Here is a 16290-nt window from a genome sequence, read left to right on the forward strand (position 1 = left end):
GTTAAGAACTTCACCTTTTTTTAAGAAGTGCTTAACTTAAAAATTAGTGTTTTGTATCACTGTGGGAGCCCGTCTATTACCGTCCCTAAAACAGGTGTACACGTACATATCAGGGAATGAACTCAAGAAATTATTGTGAAACCACTACCCGGAATTCATGGATTTTGCAAACTTCTATGAACTTTGATATTTACAAAGTGACCTCAGTTAACTAGCATCATGGTAATGCCCTTAAATCAGAGTCACACTTAACAACTGCTAGTGAAGCAGATTTAAAACCCCAAAGAACACAACAGGAGGTCCTTGTACGAACGTACCGGTGGGCGTATCGGACATGCTGCTACTAACCACTGTCATCCTCCCCCTGTGGCTTTCCTCTGCTCACGGACAAAGTAAGTTGAAAACAGAGCTGAACCCTCAGTTTGCTTTTTAAACGTAACTTCATGCTTTATCTACTCTCACGTGTCTCTGTATTTCAATAATAGGCCAGTAGGAATTGACTGTATTGTGTCATCTTTACAAACTGTAACCTTAGAGGAAAATTATCTCATACTCTTCCAAGGGAAAAAGGAATTATGCTGTCTCTGGTTTTTGACTTCTACATCAAAAAGACTCTCAACACTGATTACGAAGTGAATGTGCTCACACAACATTAGGAACCTTCTGACTTCAAAATGAATGAAGGGTTCTTATTTTTAATGCAAGGAAGACTTTGGGAGCAATGGGTATCTTTATGGTCTTGCACATGGTGATGGTTTCATGGATTCATAGGGCAAAATTCATTAAATCAAACATTTCAAATATATTCAGTTCACTATGCTAATTATACCTTAATACAACTTAAGTCATTAATATCGTGATCGATTTAATATTTCAGTAAATAATTTTTAGAGCATTAACCCTAGGACATTGTTCACTAAAGTGTTTTCACGTTTATAGTGAAGTAGTCTATATTAATTTATCTGAATGCAATTGTTGTAGATTAAATAATTATATTTTAGACATAAGAAATAGAATTGTAGAGTCTTTAACTTACTTTTAAATTAAAAGGAATGTATTTCTAGGTATTACTTCTAAAAGCTCTTTTTATAAATATATACAATCTTTAAGATTTTCTTAACGTAATTATGTTTTCTCCTTCTTTTAAACATTTTATAAATCCTTCATTACAATATCTTTTTACTGTCTTACTTCATTCAAAATAAAAAACAAATCTCCTTTCCAAGTTACTGTAAACAAAACCTCTGATACGCTTTAGGATTCCTCGTTGCACCATTTATGAACTGAAGGTGAATCACGATGCTTCATTCCTTAACTTACAAAAAGAATTCACTTCAATAATTTGCTGCATGGTTGGCTTTGCATGTTATTTAAGTCTCTACTGGGGCAACTTCCTTCACTAGCAACAGCAATAAGAACAACATAACAAAGATTCCTGTCCAGTGTAAACTCTTCTCCTTCCGTGAGCTCTTTCTAAAAGGAGTCTTTGAGCTAAATGCCCTGTGAGTTTGTGTTGTAGCAATGCTTCTCAACAGAGCGAGGAATCCGCCCTGTAGAAGCACACTGTTGTGTAAGTAGAAACATCTTTGTGTATTTAGCGGGCACAGGTTGAATTCTGTCCTCTAAAATTCGTATGTTGAAGTCCTAACTCCCAGGACCTCAGAATGTCACTATAAAGGGAGGTACGTTGTTTACAAAGGTAATTAAGTCAAAATGAGGTTATTGGGGTGGGCTCTGGGTCAATAACTCTAGTGTTGGTCTGAGGGGGGGAGATCGGGACACAGACAGAGAGAGGGAAGCCCATGTGGAGACACAGGGAGAAGCCAAGAGAGAGGCCACAGAAGGAACCAAACCTTTTCATACCTCAATCTTGCACCACTGGCCGCTAGAATTGTGAGAAAGTAAATGTTTGTTATTTAAGGCACCCTGTTGATAGCGCTGTGTTACGGCAGCCTTAGTAAATAAACACAACCCTACATTTTTTAAATGTAGAGTAATAATCAAAAATTATTTTCCTGTTTTCCACTCAAGTATATTTAAATTCTTACATAGGTACTTTCAGAAGACACTCGTCAGCATTTAGTAATATGTCTTGGGATACTCTGTTGCTAATTTTTTCCTTTAGGAAATATATTTAATATTCCAATTATCTTCACTGTTTCACCGAAAATATTACACACAGCCATAGATACATGTATGACTAAACATAAATGCCTGAATACATATGTATATTCACACGTGCACATGTAGTTGTTCACACAGGTAGCCCACGCAGCATGTGACCCGGCCTGGGAGGAGAGGGCTAGAAAGCGCTGGGATGCTGAGGGGACATCTGTGGTGGACACAGGAAGGAGAGGCGCAAGACGGGACACAGAGCCACAGACAGTCCTGCCATCCGGCCAGAAGCAAACTTCCTACATCTGGGAGGTTTAGTCGATACAACCACTTTTATCCTCTTGCTCGGTGTTTACATTTTTCTGGGTGATTCTCATCTTGGAAATATTTCCAAAGAACTTAAACATCAGGAACCCCTCACGTATCTTTGTACTCCTAACTACAGGCTGTCCCAATCTCTGCTCACTGATACAGTGCAATAATTAAACTGAGTAGAATAATAAATTCATCAGTGGGATTAGTAACATGTGTTCCATATTTATTAATGTAGATTACCGTTTTTTTTCTCAAGGGAGAACTTGCGATTTTCCGGAGATAAAACATGGAAACATATACGATGAAAACAAATACAAAGAAACTTTTCCCGTTGACATGGGGAAATATTTCTACTATACCTGTGATCACAAATTTGTGTCTCCTTCACAATCACCCTGGAGTCTAATAGCCTGTACAGAGAAAGGATGGTCCCCAACTCCAAAGTGTCTCAGTGAGTAAACACCCCCATCCTTATCCAGATGAACCGTTCAGCGTAGTCAGTCAGTGGAGAGGGTGTGCCTGAAGGCACCACAGAGTCTAGACAGTCATGGTGGCAGGTACTGGGGGGACCAGCAAAGATGACATATGCCATTCCCCTTTATAAGAAGATATTTGTGGAAAGTAATTTTTAGATGTAAAATGTTTCTTATATATGCAAATAATACTTAATGATATTGCATATTAATTTTGACATGCATGGCCTTATTTTTATGAAACCAACTTTTGCACTTGTTTTCTCTTTCGAAGTATGAAAAATGTAATACTCTTTCAATGCAACATCTATATCAGTCACCTTTTGGGTTTTAGGACAGTGCTTTTTCCCTTGGGTGGAAAATGGTCATTCTGCATCTTCAGGACAAATACACCAGGAGGGTGACTCTGTACAAATTGTCTGTGACACCGGCTACAGTCTTCCAAATAATCAGAGAGGCATCACCTGTACAGAAAGTGGCTGGTCCCTCCCTCCTAAATGCAGTCGTGTCCGTAAGTAAAACACTGTCCTCTGCGATCCCTCATTCTTCTCATCTTATGGAGAAATAACAGTATTAAATATGTGAAGTAATGCTATTTGCTACTGTCATAACCTTTTTAGTTTCAGGGGTCCAACTGTGTCTAAGTAGACATGCAAATCTTTGGATCATCCTTTAAGAATTACTTTCTCTGCTTGCATAAATTAAATGTAGGTAATGATAGAAAACACTAGCAAAAACACAGTGGAAAACTTTAAAAGACACTTCTATGTTTAAGCAGCACAAAGTTAATGTTTATAGTAAAACTGTGTAAGATCTGCTGACATAACATGATAAGTTAAATTTGTCATAGAGATAGTGAAAACATCACATTTGCAAAATCATATGGCTTAGCAAACAAGTGTACTTGGCACTTATCTTTTTTTTGGTAAATGCTAAATTTCAAAGATCAGCACAAAAGTATCAATAATTTCCACATCGTTACAACCGCATAATTCTGAAATTTAGACTTACAGTTTGTAGTTTAAAATATGGAAAGCTCTTTCATATGAACATATTAGAAATAAGAATATATTGGTGTTGAAGTTGACTGGGAATTTCTCATATTTTTGCTTCAATGTTACTTAAATTTTACTTCAGTGAATAAGAGGCTTGGGAACCCTGGGAGTAAGATTCCTAAAGCACAGTCAAAGCTGCTCAGAACAAGCTCTGTTCTCGTCCTCAGGGTGTCTGCACGCATCACCAAATCATCTAGTCCATATTTTCTGTGCACCTTTTACACACCGAGCACTTTCGTAAGTGTTGGAAATCAATCCTCTCCAAGAGTCAGTGTCTCTTTATTCACAGGCTATATAATGTCAAGTGAGAGAGTGACAGTAAAAATAACAATAATGGTAAAAAAAAAAAGAAGAAGAAATTGACGACTGAAAATTATGAATCACGCACATTATAAAAGATAATATTAAGAACATGACTGGAGGTGGTGGGCATATTTCGTGTAAGATTGTTTAGGAATCTCCCCCAACCTTAGGGTTGACATCTGCAGAGGAGGAGTCCCATAAATGGCCTTAATGCACCACAAGCCTGTATTCTCTGAAGAAAATCAAGGAGACCATTGTGGCTCATGATGAGGCAAAGTGTTGAGTAAATAATTCAGGAATTTTAGGGCCATGGTCAAGATTTTGGATTTTAGTCCACGTTCAATTAGAAACCATAAGCAAAACAGAAAGACAGTCTATGGAATGGGAGAAAATATTTGCAAATGTTGTGACTGACAACGGTTAAACCTCCACAATATACAAACAGCTCATACAGCTTAACAACAAAAAACCAAAACCCAATCCAAAAATGGCCAGAGGACCTAAACAAGCAATTCTCTAATGAAGACATACAAATGGCCAACAGGCACTTGAAAAAAAAATGCTCAATATTCCTAATTATTACAGAAATGCAAATCAAAACTACAATGAGACATCACATCACCCCAGTCAGAATGGCCATCATTCAAAAGTCCACAAACGATCAATGCTGGAGAGGCTGTGGAGAAAAGGGACCCCTCCCACACTGCTGCTGGGCATGTAGTTTGGTGCAGCTGCTATGGAGAACACTACGGAGATTCCTCAAAAAACTAAAAATAGGCTTACCACATGATCCAGCAATCCCACTTTTGGGCATATATCCAGAGAGAACTCTACTTTTTAAACATACACGCACCCCAACGTTCATAGCAGCACTATTCACAATAGCCAAGACATGGACACAACCTAAATGTCCAACAACAGATGACTGGATAAAGACGTTGTGGTATATTTATACAATAAAATACTAATCTCCCATAAAAAATAATAAAATAATGCCATTTGCAGCAACATGGATGGACCTAGAGATTGTCATTCTAAGTGATGTAAGCCAGAAAGAGAAAGAAAAATATGATATTACTCACATGTAGAATCTAAACAAAGAATAAAAAGAGGACACTAATGAACCCATCTACAAAACAGAAAGAGATTTGCAGACCTAGTAAACAATTTTTTGGTTACCAGGGGGAAAGGGGGTGGGGAGAGATCAACTTTGAGAGTTTGAGCTTTCCAAACGTTACCCACTATATATAAAAGTAGATTAAAAACAAATTTCTTCTGTATAGCACAGGGAACTATATTCAATATCTTGTAATAACCTTTTATGAAAATGAATATATGTATGTATATGCATGACTGGGACATTGAACCATCCACCAGAAGTTGCCACATTGTAACTGACTCTACTTCAATTAAAAAGTAAAAGATGTTTTTAAAAAAGTAAAAGAAAAAGAAACCTCTTAGAGGTTTTAAGCAGGGAAATGACAGAAAGTGAGTGTGAAACAAGATCACTATGGCTACTCTTTAGAAAATGGATCCAGATGTCCAAGAAGAGAGGGGAAGGCCAGTTAGGAGAATATTACCATAATCCAGCTGTGGCATGCTCTGGGGTGCAGTGAAATGGAGAAAAGAAGGATTTTCTGTTTATGTTTATTCGCTAGGTAGAAAAAGAAAATTGAACTGCTGGTTACAGTTTAAATATTACTGTATGCCAAGTATGCATTTTAACAAGCGGAAAACAAAATAAATCATGAAGGAACTTGTGGAACTCCCATTAAGCAATATCTACACATGTGTATGTACATATATATGGAATTAAACAATATGTACTCTTTGTGTCTGACACATTTCACTCAACAAAATTTATGTTTTAAAAATTCATAGATGTAGTTGAATGTATCAGTAATTCATTTATTTTTTAAAAGAGCATTCCTTTGTTTTAATATTAATATATCACAGTCTGCTTATTCATGCTCCTGTTGGTGTTAATTTCGGTTGTTTTTTCTGCTTGTGAATAAGCCTGCCGTAGACAGTCTTGTTTAAGCCTTTTAGTGGGTGCCGGGGAAATACATTCCAATTTTCTTGAGTGAATATCTGAAGTGAAATTGCTGGATAACAAACTAGCAGCAGGGCTAACTATACAAGACATTGCTACAAAGTTCTTCCATGTCTTTGGACTAGTATTTTGAATGATCACCAGCAATGTGTGAGAGTTCTAATTCTTCCACCTCCTCAGCAACTTTAAGCGTTGCAAGTCTTTCGGTTTTCGCCATTCTGATGGCTGTGGAGCAGTGTTTGCTTCTCATTATAGATTGCGTATCCTTGATGATGGGTCATGTTGAGCACATTTTCATGTGGCTTCAGGTCACTTGAATGTCTTCTTTATTTACATAAAGATCTTTATTATTTGATGAAGAAAGCTATAGAAAATTAGGAAGAATTTCTTTTGGGGAGGGGGCAGTTAACACTTTTATTGTAGTATGATTCCTGTACAGTAAAGTACACACATTTCAGATGTGCAATATGATGATTTTATTAGATGTGTACACCCATGAAACCACTACCATAATCAAGACAGCTAAAATTTTCATCACTCCCCAAGAGGTGCCAATTATGAACCCCTAATTTTACCTTTCCCACCCCATTTACTTCCTCGTAACCATAAGTTTGTTCTGTGAGTCTGTTTCTGTTTTGTAGATAAGTTCATTTGTGTCTTTTTTTTTTAGATTCCAGATATAAGTGATATCATCTGGTATTTTCTTTCTCTTTGACTTCTTCATTTAGAATGACGATCTCCACGTCCATCCATGTTGCTGCAAATGGCATTATTTTATACTTTTATGGCTGAGTAGTATTCCATTGTGTGTGTGTGTGTGTGTGTGTGTGTACCACATATTCTTTATCCAGTCATCTGTCAATGGACACTTCGGTTGTTTCCACGTCTTGGCTGTTGTAAATAGTGCTACTGTGAACATTGGGGTGCACGTGTCTTTTCAAATGATATCTTCTTTCAGATATATACCCAGGCGTGGGATTTCTGGGTCATATAGTAAGTTTTTTTAGATTTTTAAAAGCCTCCATACTGTCCTCCATAGTCGCTTCACCAACTTACATTCCCAGCAGTAGTGTAGGAGGGTTCCTTTTGCTCTACACCCTCTCCAGCATTTATCATTTGTGGACTTTTGAATGATGGCCATTCTGACTGGTGTGAGGTGATACCCCATTATAGTTTTGATTTGCATTTCTCTTAACTATTAGTGATGTTGAGCTTCTTTTCATGTGCTTGTTGGCCATTTGGATGTCTACTTTGGAGAGATGTCTGTTTAGATCCTACGCCCATCTTTTGATTGGGTTGCTTGTTTTGTTTGTTTTGTTTTGTTTTGATATTGAGGTGTAAGAGCTCTTTGTATATTTTGGAAATTAGTCTCTTGTCAGTTGTATTATTTGCAAATATTTTCTCCCATTCTGTGGGTTGTCTTCTTGTTGTTGATTGTATCCTTAGCTGTGCAAAAGCTTTTAAGTTTAATTAGATCCCACTTGTTTATTTTTCCTTTTATTTCCATTACACTAGGAGCTGGTTTCAAAAAAAAATATTGCTGCGATTTATGTCAGAGAGTGTTCTATGTTTTCTTCCAGGAGTTTTATACTATCTGGTCTACATTTAGGTCTTTAATCCATTTTGACTTTAGTTTTGTATATGGTATTAGCAAATGTTCCAAATTCAGACCTTTACAGGTAGCTGTCCAGTTTTCCCAGGACCACTTGTTGAAGAGACTGTCATCTCTATTGTATATTCTTGCCTCCTTTGTGGTAGATTAATTGACCATACGTGCGTGGGTTTATTTCTGCACTTTCTATCACGTTCCATTGATCAATTTGTCTGTTTTGGGGCCAGTACCATACTGTTTTCATTACTGCAGCTTTGTAGTACAGACTGAAGTCAGGGAGTGTGTTTTCCCCAGATCTAGTCTCCTTTTTCAAGACCGTTTCGGCTATTTGGCATCTTTTGTGTTTCTATACAAATTTTAACTTTTTTTGTTCCAGCTCTGTGAAAAATATCATTGGCAATTTGATACCGATTGCATTGACTCTATACATTGCCATTATAACAATATTGATCCTTGCAATCCAAGAATATGGTATATCTTTCCATCTGTTTATGTCATCTTCAATTTTTCTCATCAGTTTACAGGTCCTTTGCCTCCTTGGGTAGGTTTATTCCCAGGTATTTTGTTTTTTCTGGTGAGATCATAAATGGGATTGTTTCCTTAATTTCCTTTTCTCGAATTGTATTGTTAGTGTATAGAAATGAAACTGATTTCTATACATTAACTTGGTATCCAACAACGTTACCAAATTCATTGATGAGCTCTAGTCGTTTTTTGATCACTTCTTTAGGGTGTTCTACGTATAGTATCATGTCATCCATGAACAGTGACAGTGTTACTTCTTCTTTTCCTATTTGGATTCTCTTTTTTTCTTTTTCTTCTCTGATTGCTGTGGCTAGGACTTCCAAAACTATGTTGAACAACAGTGGCGAGAGTAGGCATCCTTGTCTTGTTCCTGATCTTAGAGGAAATGCTTTCAGCTTTTCACCATTAAGTATGATGTTAGCTGTGGGTTTGTCATATATGGCCTTTATTATGTTGAGGTATGGTCCGTCTATGCCCACTTCCCAGAGAATTCTTATCATATATTTGAATTTCATCAAAAGCTTGTTCTGCATCTATTGAGATGATCATATCGTTTTTATTCTTGAGTTTGTTACTGTGTTGTATCACATTGATAGATTTGTGGATACTGAATAATCCTTCATCCCTGGAATAAATCGCACTTGATCATGGCCTATGAGCCTTTCAATGCATTGTTGGAGTCGATTTGCTACTTTTGTTGAGGATTTTTGCAGCTATAGTCATAAGATATTGGCCTGTAATTTTCATTTTTTGTGATATCTTTGTCTGCCTTTGGTAACGACAGTGGCCTCATAAAAGGAGTTCAGAAATATTTCTTTCTCTGCAATTTTGTCTAGTAGTTTCACAAGGATAGGTCTTAATGCTTCACTAAATGTTTGGGACAATTCACCTCTGAAGCCATCTGGTCCTGGACTTTGGTTTGTTGGGAGTTTTATAATAACTGAGTCAATGTCAGTACTGGTAACTGGTCTGTTCATATTTTCTATTTCTTCCTGAGTCAGTCTTGGCAAACTGTGCCTTTCTAAGAAATTGTGCATATCTTCTACACTGTCCTTTTGGTTGGCATACGGTGGCTCATAGCAGCCTCATGATCCCCTGCATTTCTGTGGTGTTGGCTGTAACTTCTTTTTTCTTTCTGACCTCATTAATTTGGGCCCTTTCCCTTTTTTTCTTGATGAGTATGACTAATGGTTTATTAATTTTGTTTATCTTTTCTAAGAACTAGCTTTTGGTTTCATTGATCTTTTCTATTATTTTTTTAGTCTCCATTTCATCTATTTCTGCTCTGATCCTTATGATTTCCTTTCTTCTACTAACTTTGGCTGTGTTTATTTTTCTTTTCCTAGCTGCTTTAAGAGTAATACTGGGTTGTTTACTTGAGATGTTTCTTGTTTCCTCAGGTAGGCTTCTATTGCTATAAACTTCAGTCTTAGAACTAATTTTGCAGCATCCCAGATGTTTTGGATCCTTGTCATTTCATTTATCTCAGTGTATTTTTTGATCTCCTCTTTGATGTCTGCAGTGATCTCCCGGTTGTTTGCTAGTATACTGCTTCGTCTGCATGTGTTTGCAGTGTTGCCAGTTGTTTTCTTGCAGTTAATGTCTGACCTCGTAGCACTGTGGTTGGAAAAGATGCTTGGTACAATGTCAGTGGTCTTAAATTTACTGTGGCTTGCTTTGTGGGCCAACATGTGATCAGTTCTGGAGAATGTTCCATGTGCACTTGAGAAGAATGGGTATTCTCTTGCTTTTGGATGGAATGCTCTGTAGATATCAATTAAGTCCATCTGGCCTCATGTGTCATTTGGTCCTGTATTTCTTTATTGATTTTCTGTCTGAATGATCTGTCTATTGATGTAAGTGGGGTGTTAAGTTCCCCCACTATTATCGTGTTGCTGTCGATTTCTCCTTATATGTCTGTTAACAATTGCCTTATACATTGAGGCGCTCCCATGTTGGGTGCATATATATTTACAATTGTTGTATCTTCTTCTTGGACTGATCCTTTGAGCATTATGTAGTGTTCTTTATCTCTTGTAACAGTCTTTATTTTAAAAACTATTTTGTCTTATATACATATTGCCACTGCAGATTTCTTTAGGTTTCCATTTGCATACAGTACTTTTTCCATCCCCTGAATTTCAGCCTGCATGTGTCTCTAGCTCTGAGGTCGATCTCTTTTAGACAGCCCTGTTTCTGTATCCATTCCACGTCTTTTGATTGGAACATTTAATCCATTTAAATAACTACGTATTCTGGAGAAACAGTGAGATTTGTTTTGCCTAAATGTCTCTAGAAACAAAGCCAAAAATGCCTCTTCACGATTATTTTCAATAAGTATGCAGACTATAGTGTTTTAATTTTTTTTTCCTTTGCGGTAGTGTAGTTTTAAAGGTGAATCTGATTTAATTTCATGAATGTTTTTTTCAAGAACTTCCTAGGTAGCTTGTCTGCATTGCATTGGCCATGGTAGTGCTCCCATTCCTGTAACCAAAAGCCAGGGAATTTAAGTTGTTATTTTGACTCCTGTGGTCTTTCCATTGAATAGAGCCTCTGAAATTCTTTGGGGCAAAAACACAAACATTAGATGAGGGAGTCTCACTCCTTATCTAAGTAACCACTTCACAAGGCTGTGAGAAGAGGCTCTAATCTGAGGTCCATTGACTTGTGCATAATCAGTGGTTCAGTTCCACTTAAGTACCTGCCCTTCTCCTCTATTTTATAAATGCTTGCTTTTCTTTTCATGGAAAGATATATACTTTTTTCTATCTACATAATACTTCTACTTGTTCTTTTTTAGTTTTATGAAACTAAAGATTTTTGGTTTCATTTTCTTAGAATTTATGCTTTTATAGTGTAAAAGTTCACTGAGCTTATCTTTTAAAACCATCTGTTCATGATGGTTTATGGTTGCTGCTTTAAAACAAAACTGTTCTTCTATTAGGTGTTGAATTCCCTCACCTTCAGGTATGAGCGCTGATTCCACTCAATCCACCAAACTACTAAGATAATACATACAAATGTAATGTTTACTTTTTTGGAATTCTTTTAAACTCTGTCGGCTTATTTAACCCTCACAACAAACTCATTGAAGCACTGTCCACATTTGCAGAGAAGGCAACATTGGGAGAGGGTCTGTGTCCGATGGGTCAGGGCTAGGCAACGTAGCCGGCAGGTTCACGTCCTGAGTCTTCTGTGTCTCTGTCTTCTCATCTATAACCTGGAAGTCGTGCCAATGACAGCTGCGCAGGGTGCTCAAATGAGAGAGAGCTTCAGTCAGAGGTCTTGACTCTGTGCCCCGGATAAATGTTCTCCAGATTTTTAATGAGGAAATAAAAGGGTAAAAATACTTTTGCATGGTTTTAGTCCGAGCAATTGACAACTGGGATTCCCATCCAGATCTTGTGCTTTGAAATTCCATGCACTTTCCCTTATACTGTTATAGACATGGGGCATGATTCTTTCCTAAAGACGTCTGTCAGGAGGATGAGGGGGAAATTCGAAGGACAAGAAGAAGCTCCATCAAACAGCCCCAAAGGGTCTGGGGTGCTCTGAGGAACCAGTGCTTGGCAGACTTAAGAGTGCGTCAGAACCACTTGGAGGGCTGGCTAACCTGCTTTTGGGGCTCCACCTCCAGACTTTCTCATGCCTTAGTTGTAGACTGGGGCTTCACTTTGCATTTCTAAGAAGTTCCAAGTGATGCCTGTGCTACTGGTCCAGGGACCACCTTTGGAAAAGCACTGTAGTGGAAAAGAAATATTAGAACATCCCTTGAGTGAAACACCTCCCCCACCCTTGGTGAATGAGCATGTCACAGTGACAAACAGCATTTGTCTGAGATGAGGGCAACCACTTGCATCAGACTTGTCTGGACTGCTTGTTAGTTAAATCAGGGAGATTTCTACTCACCACTGCAGAATTACTAACGTGAATTTCTGGGGCTAAGTACAGAAAACTGCATGTCACACAGGTTTTATGTACAAAGATAACAGCTCAAGAACCACAGAGCTTTACTAGGCAAAGTGTTAAATTTGCCAAAGAGAGAGAGAAATTCACTATTAGTATAAAAATGAATCTACAGGATTCATGAATCTAGGCCTAAAAAGGAATGAAGGTCAGGAGACTGTCAGTTGGGATATGTTTTATGGAGCAGTGTTATTGGGTGAACTATCCAAGGAAAGATTTCAAATGAAATTTGGGGTTTCATTTAATCTTCTAAACATTTTTTTTTAATTGGACAGTATTGGTGTGTTAGAATCTCCATATGACGGCTGCAATGTAGGGGGTTGGTTGGTTTGTGTTTGAACAGAATAACTTGGGTGTTTTTGAGGACATTCAATTAAAATCGCCACCCGCCCTACTGAATGGGGTTAAGCTCTGTGGCGTTTGCTCCCTGACTCCAGCTGAAACCAGCCATTCGAGGGCCCAGCTGCAGAATCCCTCCTGGGGAGGGCTCAGGGCAGGGTCTGGGGTCTTTGCTTCTCACAAACCCCTCGAGTGAGCTCTGCAGCCCGTGCTGGGAACAACTCAGGTAGATGCTGTGTATCACAGGCTCCTTGGTGCCAGTTGTGGAAATAGAAGCTCCTGCTACACACGAGTACGGGCTGTAACGTGAGCTTCTTGCGCTTCTGTAAGAAAATAAGTCTCCTTTCTTCTGTCTGCAATGAGTTTGATGCTGTTTTGATGTGACTGAAAGACTTGGCTGAACTTGCCCTGGCTCTTCCCAGGCTCCTTCGCAGCCATGTTTCTGGAATAGTTGTGCCCATTGCACGTATGGCCACAAGGTGGCGGGCCAGCTCCATCTGACAACAAGCAGCTTCATTTGACTGGCTACCCCGTCACTTCCTGATCTGTCACTAGTAAAAGTGTGTCACCTTTCTGTAAACTAACGCTACTAGATGGAAATGCAAGAGATCATCTTGTACATTGATTGCCAACCTTTTTAAAATTTTCACCCAAAGGAAGGAGATGCAGCCGCCATTCTTTAATGTAATTCTGACTCTGGTGTCTTTCAGAATGTAGGTAAAAGACTAACACTCTTATTGCAGACGCATGACAATGCCTCTGTTCAAAAATTTAACAGTGATGCGTATCCAAGAATAACATCCCATTTGTTGAAGTGTTACTCAAAATGATTGTTATCTTAGAGATTTTTTTTCTTTCTATGGAGATGTTTCCTGTGTGAATCCACCCAGTGTGGAAAATGCTGCTCTACAAAACCCGAAGCCTAGATATCAATCTGGTGAGACAGTACGTTATGAATGCCTCAAACCTTATGACCTTTTTGGGGACGTAGAAGTGACAGGTTTAAATGGAACTTGGACAAAACTACCTCAGTGCAAAGGTAGAGTACCTTACCTACTCCCCCAATATCAGAGAATTTATTAGGGACAAAATATGTTAATATAAATATATATAAGGAAGTAGTTCTTATGGAATAATTTTGAAATGCAAATGAAACAGTGGCGGTTAAAATCCAGTTCTTTTGTCGACTGAATAAGTAATGTGACATATTTATTTTGTGAAAGATGTGACCAGATTTGAACAGCTGGAATCATGGGAAATTTCCCATCTTAAGTATTAAGATCCTGAAGAATAAATGGGTTAAAGATACCAGACGTACCTCTGACACCCCAACATATTCCAGTTTGACACGAAATTCCACTGTGAGACATGGAATAGGGGGACCTGGGGCCTCACGTAGGACGTGATATAATTTGGGCATCTTCAGCATATGGATTGTATGTAAAGGCATGTTACTGGCTGAGCTTATTCAAGGACTTAGTGTGCACATTAAATAGAGTCTGGGAACTTGGTCCTGGGACCCGTCAGTGTTTAGAGTTCAGGAAGTAAGGGGAGCCAAGAAAACAACAGATCAGCCACTTGTGGTTTTCAAAGGAACTTTTGCCTGGGATGTATTTTTTCCAATTTTTCACTTGACCCCACGTATGTTTTCATGTTTGAAATGAATTTCTTGTCGACAGCATATAGTTGGGTCTTGTTCACGTGTCCACCCCGACATTTTCAGCTTTTAGCTGCTATATTTAGACCATTTAATTTCAAGTAACTATTAGCACATTAGGGACCATGGCAGCCAAAAATTTTAGTGCTTGTTTTGTGTGTGTTCCTGTTTCTTATCCCCGTTTCCTTTCTTGTCCTTCCTGTGGATTTTTCAACATGATGAAGTAGTTTAATTTTGATATTCTGTGTTACTTCTGAGCATATCTCTTTGCATTGTTTTATTAGTGGTTGTTCTGGGTTTTAACACATACATACAGGCTTATCGCACCCTACTGGTATAGACATTTTACCACTTCAAGTGGAATGTGGAAATCTTACTTCCATTAGACCCATTTAATCTCCTCACGTTTGTAACATAAATATTTTAAGTGATTCCTCCACATACATTGAGCACCATATGAAGTGATACAATTTTGCACAAACGTAATTTAGCAAACTCATTAGAGAAAAGATAGTCTTATATTTACCCCTATTTTTAAAGTCAATTGCATTGTCTTTTTACTAAATTCTCAATCCCTTTTCTGTTATATTTTCCTTTCTACTTGAAGATTTCCTTTAGCAATTCTTTAAGGAGAGGTCTGCTGGAGACAAATTCTCTGTCTTCCTGTGTCTGGGAATGTCTTTATTTCTCCCCTTTATCCTAAAGGATAGCATCACTGGATACAGAATTTGAGGTTGACAGCTCTTTTCTTCCAGCCTTGGGAAAATGCTGTGACTTCTTTTTGGCTCTGTGGCCATGGATGAGAACCCTGCTGGTGTTTGAACATTTTCCCATATAGGAATTGCATAGTATCTATCTAGCTGCTTTTGAGACTTTTTTTCTTCTTCTTTAGATTCCAGCAGTTTGATCTGGTATGTCTTATGTATTTTGATGAAAGTTTCTTTGCATTTATTTTCTTTGGAATTCACTCAGATATTTCAGTATGTAGATTTATGCCTTATGCCCTATGTGGGAAATTTTTAACCATAATTTTAAACTTTTTTTGATCTCCAACCCCTTTCTTTTCAATCTTTTGCTGTCTTCCCAGAGGTCCACGAAGCTCTGTCCATTTTTTTCAGTCTATTTTCAAAATTAGTTTATATTCAAGTTAACTTATCCTTCTGTCAGCTGCAGTATATTGTAGAGTTCAACCAGTTAGTTTTTTAAGAAAAAAATCTGTTACTCTGGTTTTTAGTTCTATAAATTCAGTAGGATTTTTAAAAACTGTTGTCCAGTAATTTCAATATTTGTGTCATCGCAGTGTTTGTCTTCTGTCGATTCTCCTTTTTGTTTTGAGGCTTTTCTGGTCCTTGCTATGTTGAGTGATTTTCAATTGTATCCTGAGCGTTTGGAGTATTGCCGTTTGAGACTAAGGACTTTATTGAAATCTTTTATTTATCAGGCCTCCATTATGGCCATGCAGGGTGCAAGTCTGGGCTTCCCACTTGGCCTCCACTGACAGTAGAACGGAGAGAGGCGTCTTGTTCCCTCAGCCTGGGGGTGGAAGTCCAGGCTCCTTACTTGGCCTCTGCAGATCAAGGCAGGGGAAGGGCTGTCAGCTGCCTTCTACGGTATATTTGTGTAGTGAGTCAGGATTGGGAAAGGTGTTTCTGTCTTGCTAGGCGGCTTCACTTAAAGAGAAAGATGTGAGCATTACTTGAGCACTTTTTTTTGTCTGAATTATTTTCCCAGGAACCAGAATGCAATGAGTGTAATTATGCTAATAAGAGGATACAATTGAGATGAAATAATTAATTTCTAATTTGATTGTTTATTATGGCAAAACCTTATTTATACTTTTTTTTTTATTGCAAGTGAAACCTTGTGATTTCCCAGTA

At 38.0% G+C, this 16290-nt stretch overlaps 1 protein-coding gene across 1 annotated transcript; it reads left to right on the forward strand.

Moving 5' to 3' along the window:
- Positions 1-334: 334 nt before the first annotated feature.
- Positions 335-16161, forward strand: LOC102531902 (complement factor H-related protein 1-like). Its single transcript, XM_072948261.1, has 5 exons — positions 335-396; positions 2691-2881; positions 3238-3414; positions 13622-13795; positions 16145-16161. The coding sequence occupies exons 1-5, from the start codon at positions 335-337 to the stop codon at positions 16159-16161; spliced, it is 621 nt and encodes a 206-aa protein (XP_072804362.1).
- The last annotated feature ends 129 nt before the right edge of the window (positions 16162-16290 follow it).

The sequence above is a fragment of the Vicugna pacos genome, chromosome 23 (genome assembly GCF_048564905.1).
Source record: "Vicugna pacos chromosome 23, VicPac4, whole genome shotgun sequence".
NCBI classification, from domain to species: Eukaryota; Metazoa; Chordata; class Mammalia; order Artiodactyla; family Camelidae; genus Vicugna; species Vicugna pacos.

What these genes read in the sequence shown, in the direction of transcription:
- LOC102531902 (XM_072948261.1), top strand. Translation starts at nt 335, where the DNA reads ATGCTGCTACTAACCACTGTCATCCTCCCCCTGTGGCTTTCCTCTGCT. An exon ending in CCCAACTCCAAAGTGTCTCA is followed by an intron (nt 2,882 to 3,237) that starts GTGAGTAAACAC and finishes TTTGGGTTTTAG; the next exon opens with GACAGTGCTTTTTCCCTTGG. An exon ending in TCCTAAATGCAGTCGTGTCC is followed by an intron (nt 3,415 to 13,621) that starts GTAAGTAAAACA and finishes CTTTCTATGGAG; the next exon opens with ATGTTTCCTGTGTGAATCCA.